Source organism: Eublepharis macularius, chromosome 12 (assembly GCF_028583425.1).
Source record: "Eublepharis macularius isolate TG4126 chromosome 12, MPM_Emac_v1.0, whole genome shotgun sequence".
Lineage (NCBI taxonomy): Eukaryota > Metazoa > Chordata > Lepidosauria > Squamata > Eublepharidae > Eublepharis > Eublepharis macularius.
In genome coordinates, this window is record NC_072801.1 from 68,127,720 (window position 1) to 68,148,869 (window position 21,150).

Below are 21,150 nucleotides of genomic sequence, written 5' to 3' on the forward strand. Positions count from 1 at the left end.
TCTGTTTGTAGCAGTAGAAAACAGCAAGAGTCCAGTAGCACCTATAAGACTTAACAAAATCTGTGGCAGGGTATGAGCTTTCATGAGTCACTGCTCACTTCTTCAGATATATCTAGAATGTGAGTCCATCTGTCCTTATATCTTGGAGAGAGGAGTGATTTCAGATGCTGAATGACAATAGAGGTGTAGTAGATGTGGAGAAATCAGCATTGGTAATGAGACATGAAGCCTAGGTCTCCATTCAATCCAGGTGGATGCAGTGTCTTGAGCTTTGTTGTCAACTATGATGCAGCAGTCTCTCTAATCTTCCCTTTGAAATTCCTCTGCAGGATAACTGCTACTTTTAGGTCAGCAACTGAATGTCCTGGAAGGTTAAAATGTTCCCCCATGGTACGAGGGAGAAAGATAAGTAGCCTTGACCAAATCCTGCACACGGTATGGTTAAATTGAAACTACATGACAGGATAGCCAATCAGGGATCCTCATTGTAACGTGTTATTTGACCCTCATTCTCTCCTCTGTTCTCACTTCTTTCTACCATTGCACCTCCAGTCGAAATTATGACTATAGCTTAGCTAGTGCAAGCCTGTTGAATCTCGCCATGACCCACAGCCTAACCCTTTTCCCATTAGAGAGCCCTTTCTGTGCCAATGAAATAAATGACGCAATAAATGGAGAAAACACACATTGCACATAGTTGGAAGAGAAGACCACTTTTACTTTTTAAATCTTTTCATTTTTTAAATCATAGTTAACGAATCAGGACCAAAGTAGCTATGCAGAATTCACAAGCATGCCTTCCCTCTCAACACCGTGGAATAAAATTGACCCCCCCCCCCCCCGCTTCAACTGCATGTTGTCAATCAACTGAATTTTTTAATTATTCAACTTAAACTGTTCAAATGCTTGGAAGCTTAGGAACTTGGCATCCTGGAATCAAAGCCTATGGCAATTACCATGCTCTGGTTCTGGAAAAAAACACGATTAGACTGGATCCGTATCCTGCAACAGGGACATGGGATGCCGTTCACTTGTAACGACATAATGCCCTGTGTATTTCTTCTCGGGTGCATCCTACATGGCAGCATTTCTCAGAGAGGGACACTTGGATTCGCCTTCTTTCCACAGGGTGTAGGCCTGAGGCTCTTGAGCTTCTGGCTTGAGCATCAAGGCTCCTTGCGCCATTTTTCGATATTTCTTCTTGTAATTCCAGATGTCGATTCCAGCGGCTACTGGGAATTCTGTAATAAGCTAAAGGGAAGGCAAGAACATAGGAAGCTGCCTTGTACAGGGGCGGGTGGGCAGGTTTTGGGTCTCTACCCTAGATATATTGACTGGCTCCAGGGTCTCTCAGCAAATGAAAAGTCTTCCACCAAGTTGCTACCAGAGAAATGGACGGAACTGGAGCCTTCTTTACTGCTGAATATGGTTTCTCCCAGCTTTTAACAGCGGCTTCTTCATGATAAAAGAAGCCACATAATCCACAGTGTTGAGCTCCTTTTGTTTTTATGAAAACCAGAACTGCCCCCTGATGGAAGACGCCTGACTATTTAAAATCAAATCTGCACACATTTGCACCTCACTAAAATGGTAGTTTTGGAGGAGGGGATGCTTTTTGTTTGTGTTTCTATGTTGTCTTTACACGCACTATCTTGGCTGAAGTTTTCGCTACTGCGCGAGAAGGAAAAGTGGGTGACTGGTTGTAAAACGGTGCTTGCCGATTTGCAGTTTCTAATAGTTATATCAAGCATTATTTTAAACAAAAGGATATTGTCCAGTTAATCACATTTTTAGTGCGTGGAGTGGAATGAGAAACAGTGTTGTGTAGTGGTTAGAGTGTCAGAGTAGGATCTGGGGGACCCTGGTTTGAATCCCTGCTCTTCCATGGAAGCTTGCTGGTTGACCTTGGGCCAGTCACGCACTCTCAGCCTAGCCTAACTTACACGGTTGATGTGAGTATAAAATGAAGGAGAGGAGAAGGATGTAAACCATTTGGGGTCCCTACTGGGGAGAAAGGCGCGGTACAAATGAAATAAATAAAATCAAAAATTTTAAAATAGTTTTCAGCCCTAATTAAGATAATTACTTTGACTCATCCGTTAAGATGGTTTGTACATACATATATAAATCTATATCTCCGTACACGCAAAATACAGATACCCTGATCTGGATAGTCCCGGCAAGCCCGATCTTGTCAGATCTCGGAAGCTGAACACGGTTGGCCTTGGTTAGTAATTGGATGGGAGACCTCCAGTAAATACCATGGTTGCAGAGGTAGGCAACGGTGAAGCCCCTCTGTTAGTCTTTTGCCATGAAAACCCTACCAGGAGTCACTATAAGTCAGGTCTGACTTGATGGTACTCTCTACCATCGCCATACATACACACGTACCCCCAACGACTTGCAGAACAAAGGATGCTACATGAATGGGCTAGTTTTATGAGCTGATCACATTACCTGAGAGAGATGGAGAAGCGAAGGCTTTCCAACGTTGTCCTGGAGGATTGTGATACCCAGAGTTTTTGATAATGGCCCTTGCGTAGGCTCTCCCACAAAGGAATTGAATTTCTTGCCACCGGCTGGTGGAGACGGTCAATATGAGCATCAGGAACAACAAGCATTCCTTCTTCATGGCTCCGAAGGGAATGCTGATCAATATCTGTACAGCATAAGAGAGAGATGCTTGAGATAAGGGGATTTCTCTTGGTTCTCCTGACCCTTACAGAGACGACCTCCATTAGTTTTATTGCCTGAGGGCCATCACGGGTGATTGCTCGTTGAAGGTCACCAGCTTCACCTTATTCCTTCCCGATAATATCTTAATCCAACGGTCCTCAACATAAGGCTCACAGAGAGCCGCTTTTGCATGCCAATCGACTACGTGACTACTGTGTGCTGCCCCACCAACTGTGAACAAACAATACAATTATATTAAATATCGAACCTTGTTTTAGTGAGCAGGCTATTTCTGTGCATGAGGAGCTGTCCCTCCCCACCACTGCTGAACTTCAGTGAAGCCTTGTGCTTATTTATTGTAGGTTTTCCTCTCACTCTCCCCTCAGAATGAGGCACAGCCACTCAGGCAAGAGAGTGAGGTTTTGACGCTCCTGGAGGATGGCAAACTGGTTGTGGAGGAAGGGGAATAAAACCACCCCCACCCACTGGGGGCCTGCCTGCCCCTTTCCCAGAACACTGCCATTATGGGGGGTTTCATTCTTCTCTGCAGCCTGCTTTCTTTACTCCCAGCAGCAGCCTGGGTGCTGGGGTGAAAAGCCAGAGGCTGTAGAGAAGCATTGGGGTTTATGGTCTGCCTTTCTCACCAAGACTCAAGGTGGACTACATGATGTAAGCCAATACCATCAATGGCTGGGACGTTCAGTAAACAGTATAATAGAGTATAGATGGCAGAAATTTAAAAACAAGCCTAAATCTGAATACAGAGCTAAAACAGAACATAACATGATGTTTTAAATGATGCGAAAAGTACCCTGTAGGAGCATATTTACAGTAATGGACAGTATGCATTAGTATAGTCTACAATCCCTATTAGAGATGGGCAGAAACCGAAATATGAACCAAAATTCGTCATGAATCACGTGGTTCATGAACCAGTGGTTCGTCAGAGCCCATTTCTGACGAACCACCATGAACTTTAGGCTGGTTCATCTTGTTCATTTTTTGGTTCATCACTGCAGACAGCCTGGTGCCGATCAATCAGTTTCCTAGGCAACAGGGAATGGACTTCTTGCAGACCTTCTACTGACCTGGAAGTGGCCTTCTGCTGGCCCAGAAGTGACGTTTTGCTGACCTGGATGTGACATTTTCATGAACCAAACGAACCGGTTTGTGAACCGGGGCAGGTTCGTGAAAGTTCGTGGTCCATGGTTCATGAAATGCAACGAACCACGAACCGCACGGTTCAGTTTTTTTCTGGTTCGTGCCCATCTCTAGTCCCTATCCCTTTACGAAAGCATCTCTCTGAACAATTTCTTTGCAACTTTACAGAAGTAGACACACACACACACACACACTTTTGATACTGGCGTTCAGCACTAATAAGCATACAAGTTTATAGGTAAAGGTGGTCTCCAGAGTGGTGACCAGGAGTCATGTGTAGGTATCGTAGTAGCCGATGATGTGGTCCCCTTCGCTTCTGGGTTTGGGCTGCCTGCAGATGCCTGCATCCTGGTGGACTTGGATTTCAAGCTGGCTGCCCTTGTCTGTCTTGGTCTGTAGATTCCATTGCATAGGCTTTCCCAGTCTGGAATAGCTAAAAGACAGTGCTGAGTAGCCAGTTCTCGTAGCATGTCCTTCAGCACAGATCCAAATGAACAGCTGGAAGATGAGAGGTGTCACTAATACAACTATGGGTCTCCCCTTGAGCTCTGGCCCAACAGATAAGATTTAAAATCTTTGCACAATTAAAAAAGGTTTGGCGCCACAGAGACTGGCCCATTGTCTCTAAAATTTCAGCACATAAGGCTTTATCAAAAGACTCTGGAGCCATTTGATCCTTGAATCCAAAAGCGTAGGAGCCGCAGACGCCTAGTAAAATAGAGCTGATTTTTCACCATCAGTGACAGAGCCAGTCTTGAAAAAGGAATTTGGGCATTCAACATACCAGCCCCAAGGATACTGGCATCTGTTCAAAGGCATCCATCTTCCCAGAATTGCATTTCCCTTTTCTTCATAAGAGATGCAGTTTCTCTTTTTACTCCATAGGGGGGACCTTCACACACCCCAACTAGCTTCAGGATAGATTTCAAGGCCAGGCCCCAACTTGAGAAACTGCTTCATGGAATATTCACAGTAGAAAAACCAGTTTCAGACTCTCATCGCTTTGTGCCTCCCAGCTTCCTCTCCACCCAGCCTCGTGACTTGCAAACTTGCTACAGGAACGAGGTAGATCATCGAATGCCAGTAGAAGGGTATTGCAGGATTTCTTTAGAGTTCCTTGGTTGTTAGAGGGGTGGGCTGCAGCATAATTTCACTGTAGGAATACCCCAGTGGTGGCTGTTGCTTCCATTCTGCCCTCCCATCAATACATCAGCCCTGAGAGAAGAAAAAGAGGAATTCTTTGATCTTCGTCGCCGTATAGCGTAAACCGAGCCTCACTAACAAGGAGCATTTGCAGCGGAGACCAGACCACATCCTTCTGGTAGGAATCCAGTTCAATAATATTTTAACCTTGCCCACCAAAAATCTAGTATATTTTCAAAAAGATTAACCTTTAGGTTACCAAAGAGCCTGAATAAAAGTTGGTTTATTTTGGCTGCAGAGCATAGTGGATTGGGAAGTTGCTTACTTGAAAGAGCTCCCTTTTGCATGCTAGGTTGCCAACTGCCTTGAAAGAAAAGTGTTCCTGTCCCTTTAACAGAGGCTTAATGGGATGTTATCAGGGTTGCTAGACCTGCACCTGTGACCCCTAGAAGTTATTGGGGACAGAGCCAGGAGGAGAGCACCACTGATGTTGTGACATCATGTCTGGGTGGTCAATCAGAAATGACATCTCCGCCTGTCACTCTAGGAATTCCTCCAATCTCAATAGTTAATACCATCAAGATTGGGTCAGTTCCTAGAGCGTCGCCGTAACATCACTTTTGAGTCATCACTCAGAAGTGACATCACAGTGTCCCTTGCTGAGACAGAGAGGGAAAGAAATTTTGGGGTCATAGTGAATAAATCAGTGACAATGTCAATCTGGTGTGCTACAGCAATGAAAACAGTCAAACTCTATACTGGAAATTATTAGGAAAGGGAATGAAGGAAAACGGTCAGTATTATCATGTCTTATTTGGAGTACTATGTGTAGTTCTGGTCACCCTATCTCAAAAAGCTGGAAAAAGTACAGAGGAGGACAACCAAGATGATTGAGGAGTTGGAACACCTTTCCTAATGAGGAAAGGTTGAAGAGTTTGTGATGGTTCACTTCAGAAAAGATATAACTAGGAGGTAACAGAAGTTTGTAACATTATGCACAGGGTAGCAGGAGAGGACAGAGAGATTTTTTTCTCCCTTTCCCATAACTATAACTTGAGGGCATCCAATAAAACTGATCGGCAGTCATTACAGGATGGACAAAAGGAAATAGTTTCTTACACAGCGGCTGATTCCGCACACGTTGAATAATGCACTTTCAATGCACTTTATCAATCGGTTGAGGTGGATTTTTTGTTCTGCACATGAAAAAATCCATTTCAAATGATCTATAAAGTGGATTGGAAGTGCATTATCCAACGTGTGCGGAATCAGCCAACAAGTGATTAAAAGGTGGAATTCACTGCTAGAGGATGTAGCGATGGCCGCAGGCCTAGATTAGACAGAGGGCCAAGCTACAAGTGACGAATGACACTTGAACGGCAAGTGTATTTCTCCCTGTCCACTTGTGCTCCACTCAATCCACTTGCCGTTCAAGTGTCATTCGTCACTTGTAGCTTGGCCCAGAGTCAGGGAGGACAGACTATTGGGGCTACTAACCATGGTCACTAAAGAGAACCTCCACGTTTAGATGTAGTAAACCTCTGAAACCTAGTACCTGGAGGCAACTTCAGGGGAAGGCGTTAACCTCAGCCTCTATGCCTTGTTGTTGTTCCCCGGAGTAACCAGTTGGCCACTGTGTGAGAGAAGATGCAGAGCTATATGGACCACTTATCTGGTCCAGCAGGGCTCTTTTTATGTTCTCATGTCAGCAATGCCCCCTTTCCCTTTTCTCTCCTGCTACTTGCTGTATTATTGAGCCAAGGCAATGGTGGTGGTGGTGGGGAATAACCCACCATCAGGCATATGGCAACCCTATGTTATTTTTCAGGTGATGTTATTTCCCTCCTGGTCCTTTTCTTCGTTTTAAGCCCCTATTAAATGAACATTTATCTTCAGGCCTATCGGCAGCCCTAATAAACTGGGAATCTATTCTCCTGTCTGTCTGGAATTTGACAGGTAAGGTTCAGTGAGCCCAGAACACAACCTCAGTACGTTTTCACAGTCAGCGGGATGAAAGACAAAACAAAAATTATGGCCAGAACTGTGTCAGTCAGTGAGGTGAATGGGAAAGGAACAACACCATAATGAAAGGAAATGGTGGTGAAGACTTTTTTGGGACACTCCAGATTGATGGGCAGGTATTCCCTTCTGTATAAAACAGAATCACACCTCAGTCATAAAACGTATTAGAAGCAGGGCTTTTTTCCAGGAAGAGAGGTCGTGGAACTTAGTGGGTTTCCCGCGGAGAAAATGGTCACATGGCTGGTGGCCCCGCCCCCTGATCTCCAGACAGAGGGGAGTTTAATTGCCCTCTAAACTCCCCTCTGTCTGGAGATCAGGGGGCGGGGCCACCAGCCATGTGACCATTTTCAAGAGGTTCTGGAACTCCGTTCCCCCGTGTTTCAGCTGAAAAAAAGCCCGGATTAGAAGTATAATTTCCTTTTTTTTTTAAAGAAATTTTTATTGGGTGAGTAAAGATTAATATTACAGATTTTCAATTGAAACCCTCATTTCCATATTCTCCCACCCTTCCCCCCCTCTTAATCTAAGACTTCCAACAGTTTTCCAACCCGCTGTCTAAGCCTACTACTTATATCTCCTTTTCTATTCTTAACTGTCTTAATACGCTACTTAGATAATATATATTGAATTAAGCAAAACCCAACATCAAACTATCAATTACATTATATTTCTAACTTATCTCCCCTCTTCTCTGTAAAAATCAGTATCTCTTCCTTTCTGTAAGCTTAATAGTTATCTAACAACCATAATTCTCCCTTTACGTCCCACTTCTTTTCCAAATTCTGTTTTTACTTCCCCCAGTCATTAAAAAATTCTTCTGGATTCTGTTCTCTCAACTTTCTCGTCATTTTGTCCATTTCTGCCATGTACAGCAATTTTTGTATCCAATTTTCAATAGATGGTACTTCTTGCGTCTTCCATTTCTGAGCATATAAAATTCTTGCCGCTGTTGTCATATAGAATAATAAACTTCTTTGTTGCCTGGGGATCTCTTCTAATTTCAGATTTAACAACAGCAGTTCTGGGTTCTTATTTATTGGGATTTGTAAAATTTCAGTCATAGCTTCTATAATATCTCCCCAGAATTAGAAGTATAATTTCCCATGTATTATCAAAGCTGCTAACTGTGTAGAAATAAGATAATGAGGTAAGAAAGGGGAAGGAGGTGGCACACAGCTTAATTTACTTTATAAGATGGTTGTAAGGATAAAAAAGGAAGAGGCACCACATAAACCCCTGGGAGGAAGGGCAGGAAAGAAATGTAATAAGTAAAACCCGACCCATTTTCAAATGCCTACTCTGCTCCTCGGCACCTTGTCTTAACTGCGCTAACAAATTGACACTTTGGGGCGGTTTCCTGTCACGGGGAAGAGGCACCGAGTTGGCACAACAGCTGGCTTGTGGGGAAGTGCCTGTGTGGAGCCCCTGGTAGCTTTGTGGGCAAACTTGCTCTCCTCTCCCCTCCCCATGCCTGACGTGCTTCCTGGCAGTTTATCAAAGTCTGTTTTTTGGACTTCTCATTGGAGACCAAAATTGTAGCTACTCCCAGGAGGAGAAAAGCCTCAATTCCACACTTGCAATCTGCACCCCACAGCACTGCTGGCCAGCCTGGCTATCTAGCCGAAGAAGGCGTGCACACTCGCCCCTTGAGGGAAGTCAGCAATGGGCTCTTCTTTCCTGCTCGCCTTCCAGATGACCTCCCTCTTCACGGTGGTCTGGACAGGTAAGCGTTGCCCTTTTCTGGTTCCATCTTCTATTTATTGATATATTAAAGTATTTATACCCTGCTTTCCTTTGTGGCTCAAGGTGGTTTAAGCATTCCAAATGAAAAACTTGGGGTGCCAATTCTGGGTTGGGAAATTCCTGGAGATATATGGGGGTGCAGCATGAGGAGAGCAGGGTTCAGAAGAGGAGAGACCTCTGCAGGGGAGAATGCCATAGAGTTAGGGATCCCAGACCCCCAGTGGGATCACCCCACCCTGCCCTCACTTACCTAACCGGCGGGGGGGGGCGTGCACCCTCCCTGCGGGCTCCCCTGTGATGCTGCATGATCCCGTGCACAGCAGCCACTGGGATCAGGCCCATTTTGGCTCAGATTGGAGCCGCTGCGGACCTCAGGAGAGCTCGTGCGCTCCGCAGAGCCCCAAAACGGCCCATTTCAGCGCAAATCGGGCCCATCTTGAGGCGCTGCAGAGCGCAGGGGCGCTCCTGCACTCCACAGTGCCCAAAAACGGACCCGTTTCAGTGCTGATCGGGCCCATTTTGAGCCCCTGCGGAGCCTGGATGTGCTCCCAGGGGCTGCGCAATGACGTCACTTCTGAAGTGATGTCATCGCGCCTGGTGGGGGTGCGTGTGCGCTTTGCTCATGCACGCCCCTCTCCCCCAAGGTAAATGCCAGGCCCCTATTCCCCACCTGGAGGTTGAGGGGGCCTGGCAACCCTCCATAGAGTCCACCCTCCTCGAGATACATGTGATGGTAGAGAGAGCCCTCGTCATAGCTGACTTATGGTGACCCCTGGTGGGGTTTTCATGGCAAGGCACGTTCAGAGGTGGTTTTCCATTGCCTGCCTCTGCAATCCTGATCTTTGTTGGAGGTCTCTCATCCAATTAGTACCCAAGGTCGGCCCTGCTTAGCTTTTGAGATCAAGCTCACCTGGGCTGTCCAAATCAGGGCAAAGATACAAGATACCTATTGTATTTGATCATTCTAGTGAAAGTCAATGGCTGGGATCTATGAGAGCCACACATAGCTGTGAACTTGCTAGCGATTTCTGGATTAGCCATTCATTGGCCACCTTTGCACAATCAGCTAACCTGAGATTAGTGTTTATTTCTTGTGGCCCCTTCTTACATGCCAAGGGTAATGCCACTTTGCCACTTTGGGGTCAGAAAGCAGTTTTCCCCTGGCCAGTTTGACTAGGGATCCTGACAATGTTTTTCCATCTTCATGGAACAAGGGTCACTAGGGGTGTGGGGGAAGGTAGTTGTGAATTTCCTGCATTGTGCAGGGGGTTGGACTAGATGACCCTGGAGATCCCTTCCAGCTCTATGATTCTATGATTCTAAGAACCACTTGATATTCTCTGATTCCTGATTTGATTACACAGTCCAGGATACAAGAGAGGTTGAAGAGAGGCAAAGTACCACCAATGGCAAAATCAGGGGCTCTAGTCTTAACACTCTTCTCTTTTATCCAAATGTGAGTATTGTGGACTTATATTTCCTTTGATTTGCTTTTGGAAGATGTTCACTACGCCCATTACCACATCCTTTCTCCGGAGGCAGCTGTTGGGGTGCCCAAAATACATACCCAGGTCAAGGTGAATGGACTCTTGCTGATGGCTCATGACCATCGCATCAACCAGCTGACCCCCAGGAATGGATACCCCAAGATACTGATGGGGGACTCCACCTTCTGGCATGTGATGGATGCCCAATGCCACCACTGGGAGAACTGGGCTGAAGACATCTTCAGGAACCTGGTGCAGGAGGTGAACTCCACCTTGCCACATTCAGGTGAGGAGAGGGGGCTGCAACTGAATTCCCTGTTGGGCCAGATTTGTGATGAACAGGAATCCCAAGGACCACCCCTCCACTTTCCTCATCTTGGAAATAGGCTTTAGCAACTGGGAGACCAGTCTAAGCTATCAGGGGGCTGGATTTGCCAAAGGGGTCTTTAGTTGCTGACCCCTTGTCTGTAGAAATACGTGAATGGGTAGGAATTGGCAGCTGCATTGGGAGAGGTATTAAAAATAGGATCTAAGCCTAAATTAAGGGTGAGGCATGGGGAAGTTACCACGAAATGATGGTTGAAGGCTGAAGCTAATAGGTATGAATGTTTTTGGTACTGTCCTCAAATATGAGTGTGGAATGAACTCTGTTTGGTTACTGAGGAAAGAAAGGTTAACAGGCAAAGCTGTAGTCCGTAGCTACAGTATCCTTAGTCCATGTGATTGGCAGTGAGTCTCTGGAGTGTGTGTGTAAGGGTGAACGAGAAAGTGATGGCATCTGATATTCTAATCAGCAGGATTTGAGTCTAGTGGCACCAGAGAGACCGATAAGATTTTCAGAGTACGCTTTTGAGAGTCAAAGCTCCCTTCTTCAGATCCGGGGGGCGGGGGGAGTGGAGACCCCAGAGTCTTTATATCAGGGGTCTCTACTCCTCCCTGATTCAAAGAAGGGAGCTTTCACTCTCAAAAGCGTACACTCTGAAAATCTTGTTGGTCTCTCAGGTGCCACTGGATTCAAAATCCTTCTGTTCTACTGCAGGCCAACATGGCTACCTATTGGAACTATTTTCAGAGTATTCTTAAGTAGATTCATTCATTCATTCATTTAGGTAAAGGTGGTCCTCTGTGCAAACACGGAGTCATTACTGACCCATGGGGGGATGTTGCACACTTTTTATGGGGTGGTTTGCCATTGCCTTCCCCATTCATCTACACTTTACCCCCAGGAAACTGGGTACTCATTTTACCGACCTCGGAAGGATGGAAGGCTGAGTCAACCTTGAGCCGGCTACCTGATATTTATTTGGGGGTTATATATGCTGTCCCTCCAGAAAATCTGCTTGAGGCAGCTCACAAATTGAAAACACACACGCACACACACAGATCATAAATGATTGATATGCAAACAAGCAATTGAAAACAAGCCATGAATGTAAAAACTACATACATTTCCCCGGAACAGCCAAAAATATCCACAAAACAGTCCTCAGGCTAGAAGCCCAGCATTTAACAGCTAACAAAGATGCCTGGGTGAGAATAAAAGTTTTGGCCTATTGCTTAAAAGACAATAAGGTAAGGTAGTCCAATCTCAAGGGGGAAGGCATTCCAAAAGTGACTAAACATGTCCTGTTCCTAGTCGCCACAATTCTAAGCAGGGCTTGTGAGGATACAGGCTGGCCAGTATGGAAAGAGGTGCCCCAAAACAGATGGGCAGGCAGTGCAGATTTTTCTGCATAGGCTTGATACAATCCCCATAAAATTGCCAACTTTGGATTGCTGGGTGGAACCTCGGGAGGGCAGGGTTTGGAGGGGAGGGACCTCAGCGGAGTATAATGCCATAGACTCCACCCTCCAAAGGAGACATTTTCTCCAGGAGAACTGATCTTTGTAGTCTGCCGATCAGTTGCAATTCTGGGAGATCTCCACGTACCACCGGGATGGTGGCTCCTCTACATCTCCATATCCTGTTCCTGCTGCATTTCTGAACTTTTTTCAAAGGCAACCCCATGCAGAAAAAGCATGACAGTTACTTCACCTAGATGTGATCAGAACATGCATCGCTATGGCCAGATCACTGCTTTTTGAGGAAGGGGCCTAGATGGCATATCAGCTGAAACTGACAAAACACAGTATGTCCCATGGAGGGGCTCTGACCCTCCATCCATAGACCAGGCGCCAACCACATCCCTGAGCCACAAACAAGGGCAGACCAACTGCTCCATTCTTGAGCGGCTTATCTGTACCTCAGCCTATGGACGTACTATTTTGGGTATCACAGCGATCGCTAGGCTTACTGTTCCCGTGGCTAGGAGTTGCCCCATGAGGAAGACACCACCCTAGGACCACACCCTGTGGATCTTCGTTATGCTCACGGGGCTTCTGTCCTTTCCCTTGTGCCTCCAGACCTCTATTACATGCAGGTCCTCCACATCTGCGAACTGGACGAAGACACCGGAGGGTTCCGGCACCTGAGCCGCTACTCGCTCAATGGGGAGGACATGCTATACTACCAGGGCGGGACGAAGCGATGGCTGCCCTCCCATCCAGCAGCTGCGGCCATCGCAGAGACCTGGAACCGGGAGAGGGACAAGGTGGTCGGCCTGGACACTTACACCATTCAGAGTTGCAAGGCTCACATGCACCGGACAGCGCCATTCGCCACAAGCAAGATGGGTAAAGTGAGGGACTGGGGACGTCCCTAGGGCTTGGCCACCATCTGGGTGGTCTAGGAAAGGTCCAGGAGATTGCCTCTGTCGCTGGTGTGAGGGAAAGCTGGTGTTTCTGCCACAGTTCTAAATCTGAGTTCCAGAGACTCTTTCCGCAGTACGCTGCTAGATTTAAGCAGGGCGCTTGTTCTCTGTTATTTAAAATATTTATATATCCTGCTTTCCCAGCAACTCAAATCTTTGTTTGCATATCCCTCCTCAGATGTTACACTTGCATGTGTTGGGAAACTGCCAGTTCCACTTAGAGGGTGGGTCCTCCTGACCACCCAAGCTCTACCCCCTGCTTTGGTGGTGGTGGAGAGTGCCCTCTAGTCATAGCTGACTTATGGTGACCCCTGGCAGGGTTTTCATGGCAAGAGACTAACTGAGGAGATTTGCCATTGCCTGCCTCTGCAAGCTGGGTCTTCATTGGAGGTCTCCCATCCAATTGCTAACCAAGGCTGACCTTGCTTAGCTTCTGATATCTGATGAGATCAGACTCACCTGGGCTATCCAGGTCAAGGCACGTCCTGCTTTGGAGGGTTTAAAAAGAGGAAGAAATGCTGGTGGTGGCCACATGCTCCCACCCTCTCTGGGGCTGAAGGAACATCTGGCCAGTTCTGGGGCCACTGTGTGCTTTCATCAGCTCCTGTTCCCTCTGGGGCTCGAACAGCAGCAGCACAAGTTGAGGACAGCCTCTTGCTTGAGCCAGGTTCGAGTCAGGCAATTAGAGGTTGAAATCATTCCCAAGCCCCATCCTGGACTTTTGCCCAATGCCTCCAGAATCATTAAAACCACCCCGTTTATGTATTTTCTTCCTCAATGTTGCCCAAACACTACTGGGCCCACTGATAAAGCCATGCCAAAGACAACCTCAGTGTGATTGTATTGTTGTTTACTTGGTTCACGCTGAATGCTGTTTAACCTACTGGCCTTAATGGTTTTAACCCCCCCCCCCTCTTTCAGCACAGGGTCCAGTAACTCAATGACTGAATTATTATTGAATATAGTCTCATATGCACCTATTTGAGAGTATCTCCCATTGAAGTCAAGGAAATTTACTTATGGATAAACATGCATTGACAGAGTCTGGAGACGGAAAAGAATTAGAAGGTTCAAGCGGGACCTCTGAGTGACAAGTCAAGGACCTTTTTGGAAAACTTGCCTGCCATGAATTCCTTCTACTCTCCTTTTAATGGAGGTTTGGATGGCCAAAAGGAGAAAGCTAAACGGCATCTTCTAGACCGCTAATATGATTTTATTTATTTTATTCGAGTTATACCCCACCCTCCCCACAAATGGGTTCAGGGTGGCTAACAACATTAAAAAATACATTAAAATCACAAAAACATAAAATCAACAATAATTTTTTAAAAACTATTAAAATAGTCCAGGAGCAGGCTATTTAGACAAATATTGAGAGTCCGTATATGGGCATAGCAGATGGCCGAGGGCAGCCCCAGAAGAAGTGGTGGTCTTAGATGGAAGAAGGGGGACACCCGCTGGCACTCAGCCGAAGGCCCGGCGGAACATCTCCGTTTTACAGGCCCTGGGAAACTGTAACAGGTCCCACAGGGCCCGGATCTCCAGCGGGAGAGCTTTCCACCAGGCTGGGGTCAGGGCAGAAAAAGCCCTGGCCCTGGTTGAGGCCAGACAGATGATCCAAATACTTATTTGTGTGGGTTTAATCCAGACAATTTCCAGATAGTTATTACCATTGGAAAGGCACATTATTTCAAAATAGCAACGAGTCCAATAGCACCTTTAAGACTAACCAACTTTATTGTAGCATAAGCTTTCGAGAGCCACAGCTCTCTTCATCAGATGCATGGAGACAGTATGAGGAAACTGGCCAGAGATATATAGGCGGTGGGAGGGGGGGACAAGGTGCAGGGGGTAAGGGTCATATAAATGTAAATACATTCCTGAAAGAGGTGGCATGCTCAATCCAGGCTACGTGTGACCCCTCCCCTCCATGGCAGAATCTGAATAGAATGCCTGAAGGCAGTTACTTTTGGTAATGAGATAACCATTCGAAGTCTCTATTCAATCCATGTCTGACTTCAGTGTAGCATATAACTAGGTCTTGAGTGACTTAAGCCAACTTCCACACATCTCAAAGATCTTCCAGATTAGAAGATGTGTATTGCAGGGAGACATTTGCCCCCCACATGTCTGTTTTTATGCTCAAAACAGCTTCCACCCTGCCTAGTTTTTCCCCTCTTCTTTCCTTTCAGATCGGCCCATGGTAACTGTATATTCCAGGAAAAGGAAACAGGGAAAACGGCACCTCATCTGCCACGTTGCCGACTTTTACCCCCGAGACATTGATGTGCAATGGGAACGGAAAGGTCAGGCTGTCAAAGAAGAAGCGGTGACCAGTGTTGGAATCCTTCCCAACAAGGACCATACTTTCCAAACCCGGCTTCAGATATTGCTTGAAGAACCAGGGATTGGCCCTGATGAATACAAGTGTGTGGTCCGGCATGCCAGCCTGGGGGAGATGCCCCTGAGGGTGCCGTGGGGTAAGCAACTTGATTGGCGGTGGATTTGGGATAGTGGGAATGAAGCACTTCTTCACATAATGTGTAGTCAGCTTCTGGAATTCACTGGAGTTTGGGAGAGGCAGTGTGTGCAGTGGTTAGAGTGCCGGCCTACACTTGGGAGACCCATGTTCTAAATTCCACTAAGCCATGAAGCTCCCTTGCTGATCTGGGCCCAGCCAGTCTTTCTTGCAGCTTAGCATACTTCACAAGGTTGTTGTGAGAATAAAATGGAAAGAAAATGTACGTACGTCGTTGTGAACACCTCGGAGAACGGAAAGGATAAACAAATGGATAGTTTTAAAAAGGAGTTTAGACATTAATGGAGGGTACATCTGTCAGTGGCTATTGAAAACTGAAATGGACTGCCAGAGGCAGTACACCTGTCCATACAGGTACTGCGGACAGGGATCTATCAGGAACAGAATGTTTGATTCGATAGCAGTAGAAAAGAGCAAGAGTCCAGTAGTACGTATAAGACTAACAACATTGGTGGTAGGGTTTGAGCTTTCGTGAGCCACAGCTCACTTCTTCAGAGATATCCTACCACAAATTTTGTTAGTCTTATATGTACTACCGGACTCTTGCTCTTTTCTACTGCTACAGACAGACTAACACAGCTAGCTATTTTGATTCGATAGACTTTTGAGAGCTGAGAGCCACCATGGCCCTATGGAAAAACATCTCCGCTGCTGCCACTGCCGCCCCTTCCCCCATTTAAACAAGACTGATGGAAAGGAAAGAACTCTTTAACGGAACAGTTGAGAGAAAAGCTTTTCTAGAAATCCATAACTGCTCATTGTAACCCTTAGTTTAACTGGAAAATATAGCAATTGTAGGACAGCACTAATTTTAAGTAAAGCCAAGGTTAAAACGAATGATTTTAGATTCCCAGAGAAGTTTTTCACTGCTGCTACCACCCCAAGGTTTCAGGCATCCTGCAGTTTTAACACCATGAGAGCTAAATGAAGTGGATTGACAGCCTCGTTTCTCGAGTGCCGAGAGCAACCTGGGCCCCGTGAACTCTGTGCATCCACCATCCGCCCCAGTAGCCCTAATGGACTGATGTCTGATTCAGGGAGATCTTAGTTTTGTTAGGCCCTTCCTTGTTAGGCGAAGTGGGGAGGACAAAACTACAAGGGATTCATTGCAAGAACCGCTTCACATGGGAGTTTCCTTTTAAAAAATTATAGTGGAGCTGTTTGGGTGCCTTTTCGGCAATCAATTTTTAAGGAGAAAAACCACCATTTGGGGATATTTTGGAGTCATTTTTTTCACTGTAGTAAAGAGTCCAGTAGCACCTTTAAGACTAACCAACTTTACTGTAGCATAAGCTTTCGAGAACCACAGCTCTCTTTGTCAGATGCATCTAACGAAGAGAGCGGTGGTTCTCGAAAGCTTATGCTACAGCAAAGTTGGTTAGTCTTAAAGGTGCTACTGGACCCTTTACTACTACAGACTAACATGGCTAACTCCTCTGGATCTATTTTTTTCACTGGTTACTCATTCTTAGAAACACACCCCCACATGGTGTGAAACCCCACGCGCAGCAGCACTAAGGGAGAATTCTCACAACCAACTCAGCTCTTGCAATTGACCAGAAAAAGCCAAGGTGTGCTCATTAAGCCCTGATAGGGCTTCCCAGGGTGTCAACCTCCAGATGGCAGCTGGAGATCTCCCAGAATTACAACTGATCTCAGGCTACAGAAAGCAGTTCCTCTGAAGAAAATGGCTGCTTTGGAGGGTGGACTCTATGACATTATACCCTGTTGAGGTCTCTCCTCTCCCCAAACCTTGCTTTCCCAGTCTGCACTTCCTAAATCTTCAAAAATTTCTCAACCTGGAGTTGGCAACCTTATATAATTTCCCTTGTGAGTTGCTTTACTTCTGTGTCTTTTCCTCTTTAATTCCTAAAATCGAACACAATTGGAATCTTATTTTTAAAAAAATCAAATGGGACACATACCTCTTTAAATGTTTTGCAAGAAGATTCCTGTTAGGAGAATTGACTTGAGAACTACAATTAAGTGGCTGGGCTGCAAATCAGCATTCTGCTGGTTCGAATCCCACTACTGCCATGAGCTCAGTAGGTGGCCTTGGGTAAGCCACTCCTCTCAGCCTCAGCTCCTCCCCTGTATTGTGGGGATAATAATAGCACTGACTTTGTTCACAGTTCCAAGTGGGGCACTAATCTGTCTAGAAGAGTGGTATATAAGTGCAGTTATTATTATATTTGTTCTGTTCTCCCACACCTGGATCTGATCTACTCAGATGGAAACAGCAAGGAAGGCAGTGCTGAGTTGGGGGGGGGGAGTTCTTCGTGGGGAGTATTTTGAAGGAAGAAAGGGGGAAATGGGACCAAGGGGAAGCGGAAAGCTAAATCTGCAGTTGATGATGACAAAACCTCTTTCCTTCCCTTCCTCCCCATGTATTTTCAGGGTCTGAACGAAGAGTTTCCTTGCTGCCTGTGATATTTGCTCTCCCTCCTCTGGCAATATTGGCATCCGCTGCTGCTCTCTCTTATCTCAGGAAAAAGAAAAGCCAGCCGAGCAAAAAGGAACCTTCAATATACTGACACCCATGCCCTTGACCACCGGAAGGTCTCCTGAATTCTTATTGGGTGTTGCTCACATATCTGCACTTGTACTTACATAGGCCATAAGGAATAGAAGCTTTTCTTACATTTTTGCATTTAAAAACCCTGCTATTCTCAGCTTGAACGCCAGGTTCTCTAAATACTTTTTATGTAAGAAGTCCGCTCTGCTCATGCTGAAATCAAATGTAAGAAGACAGCGTGCAAGAAGACCTAGGTTCTGTCTAGTCCAGCCATGTGTGCCCAACGACAGTGAGCTAGAAGCTTCCTGGAAGCTCACGAGAAGAACGCGAATGCAACAGCCCTCCCCTACAGCTCACATTCAGTGGTATGCGGCCTCTGTACATGGAGACTGGGCACAATTTAAGATTAGTAAGGAGCAAAGAAATAAAGGGGGGGGGGAATTAGTGATTTCTGCTGAGTCCCCTTTTCCACTCTGCCCCTTATGCTATTCCTGTGAATTTGCTGTGCTCGCAGAGGAAAAAAATCAGGGGTCTCAGGGGGCTGCAGTGAGAAGGGGAGAGGAGAAAGCCCAGTTCCAGGAGGTCCATCCCATAAACAGATCTTGTTGGAGATAAGCTATTGTCTTGTTGCCTTTATATATTTGTGTTTGATTGACACTTGGACCATCTTGTTTTAGATTATGTATATAATTTTTAAAAACTCAAGGTCTGGTCTTTTATGCCACGCGTATGATATTTCAATCAATGGCTCCGTGCATTAATAAAATGACCTGACTTCCAAACAGATGCAGCTGAAAATCTTTCTATACCTGCTTTGATTGCATTGAAGGGACCCAATGGGTTGCATTCCATCAAGCCAAAGGAGACCAAAGCAGAGCGATGGCAATAATTAAGGCAGTGGACAGAAAAGAGCTTGAAAGTGGCCAGCCAGGCAGCCTGATAAAGGTCATAGCGAAATAACAACACACATTTCTAAGATTGAAGAAGGGGGGTTGTTACAGAAACAGATTGCTGAAGCACCAGCTGGGTTTAAAAGTGAGTATTAAGTGCCAGACATTCTGTGCTTAGTGGTTTAAGACATATTTCCATCAGATGAATAAACAGGCTTTTTCCTAAATGTGAATCAATCAATCATCTGTCTGTCTGATTTCTGTCCTGCCTTTTCTCCCAGGAGCCCCCCCCCCTCAGCTAAGTGTGTTGCACTCAAATGCCAAGCTGTGGAGTTAGAGCCAAGCTACAAGTGACGCCTTACACAGGTTGGACACTTGTCAGCTTACCTCAAGTTTTGATGGGAAATGTAGGCGTCCTGGTTTTACAGCTTGGCTCTCCATTCCAGCTGCAAGACCAGGATGCCTACATTTCCCATCAAAACTTGAGGGAAGCTGACGAGTGTCCAGCCTGTGTCAGGCGTCACTTGTAGCTTGGCTCTTAGATTCTCCCAGCCAGGAGTGTTGCCTTTTTGAAGTGAGTGCTGCCAAAATGGCACCTTTCTTTTGTAACAAGCATTCTTTCCCACTAGCAGGCATCTTCCTCCCCTCAACCCCAAGAAGGTATCCTCGAACCAAGAGAATAGTAGTTGTTCATGTCAGAAAGGGCTCCCTTGTGAAGAAAATTCCCCCTCCCCACACCACTCAGCCAGACATTTTCCTACCTCAAGATCCTCTACCTCCATGACTGCAAAAGAGCCCCCAGCTCTCAGAATGGGAGTGGGACACTTCTAGCAAAACTGTGGAGGTCTTGTCCACATACCACTCATCTCCGGGTTGGCAACCCTAGCCATAATGAGGGAAGCAGCCTGTTCTCTGAGAGCTAATAGCTCCATGTATTAAGCATGGGAACCACCGTGTCTGCCCAGCAGACAGATAACCATACAAGGGGCAGTCTGCAGAACAACATATCGGCCTCCCATCCACCTGCCAGCTCCATAGAATCATAGGGCTGGAAGGTACCCCTAGGGTCATCTAGTCAACCCCCCTGCACAATGCAGGGAATTCACAACTACCCCCCACCCCCCACACACACCCAGTGACCCTTGCTCCATACCCAGAAGATTGCACAACTCCGTCAGGATCCCTAGCTGAACTAGTTTGGGGAAAATTGCTGCCTAACCCCCAAATGGCAATCAGCATTACCCTGGACATGTAAGAAGGGGCCATGAGAACTAAGCACTGATGCAACCTTTCCTACCCTCCCTCCCATGATCTGCCTTGATTCACAGAATCAGCATTGCTGTCAGATGGCTGTCTAGCCTTTGCTTAAAAACCTCTAAAGAAGGAGAGCCCACCACCTCCTGAGGAGGCCTGTTCCACTGATGGACTGCTCTAACTGTTAGGAAGTTCTTTGTAATGTTTAGCTGAAAACTCTTTTCATTTAATTTCAACCCATTGGTTCTGGTCCGACCTTCTGGGGCAGTGGAAAACAACTCCATGCCGTCCTCTATATGACAGCCCTTCATGTACCTGAAGATAGTTATATCACCTCTGTTGTCTCCTCTCCAGATTAAACACTCCAACCTCCTTCCACCATTCAATGACAAGTTTTGCCCTATTTTTAATCCCTCCCATTTAAAGCTGCAGGGATTAAAAATAGGTGGCTCCTCACCTTGTCATTGAACTCCCACAAGATCCCGATCCTTCCTCGAGACATTCTGTGACTGTGAGCCAAGCTACACATGATGAATGACACTTGAACGGCAAGTGGATTGAGTAGAGGGCAAGTGAACAGGGAGAAATACACTTGCCGTTCAAGTGTCATTCGTCATGTGTAGCTTGGCCCTTAGTCTCTGTTTTGCTGTCTCCCCTTCAGATTTTTCCAAATTCTCACTCTGGTTGCATGTTCTTAAGGAACTGTCTGCTATTTTAAAAGGCCATGGATCCGCCCCCCCCAAGCCTCTGCCAATAGCAGGTTGAATTAGTTGAGTCACCTGACTCAGAGGTCACTCACCTTCAACTGGAGAGGCAGTCATACCAGGACTTGCAAACAGGCTGTTATTATTAGCCTGGAGAGCTAGCACGGTGTAGTGGTTAGAATGTCAGGTTGGGATCTTAGTGAACCAGGTTTGAACCCCCGCCCTGCCATGGAAGCTCACTGGGTGACATACATGGTTGCATCCTG

At 46.2% G+C, this 21,150-nt stretch overlaps 1 protein-coding gene across 1 annotated transcript; it reads left to right on the plus strand.

The window, feature by feature from the left end:
• Positions 1–4,883: 4,883 nt before the first annotated feature.
• Positions 4,884–19,163, plus strand: LOC129340177 (H-2 class II histocompatibility antigen, E-S beta chain-like). The gene is made up of 6 exons (XM_054994796.1): positions 4,884–5,158; positions 8,597–8,725; positions 10,246–10,518; positions 12,636–12,905; positions 15,175–15,462; positions 17,919–19,163. Exons 2-6 carry the CDS (start codon positions 8,665–8,667, stop codon positions 18,053–18,055), a joined length of 1,029 nt encoding a protein of 342 aa, XP_054850771.1. The 5' UTR covers positions 4,884–5,158; positions 8,597–8,664; the 3' UTR covers positions 18,056–19,163.
• Positions 19,164–21,150: the final 1,987 nt, after the last annotated feature.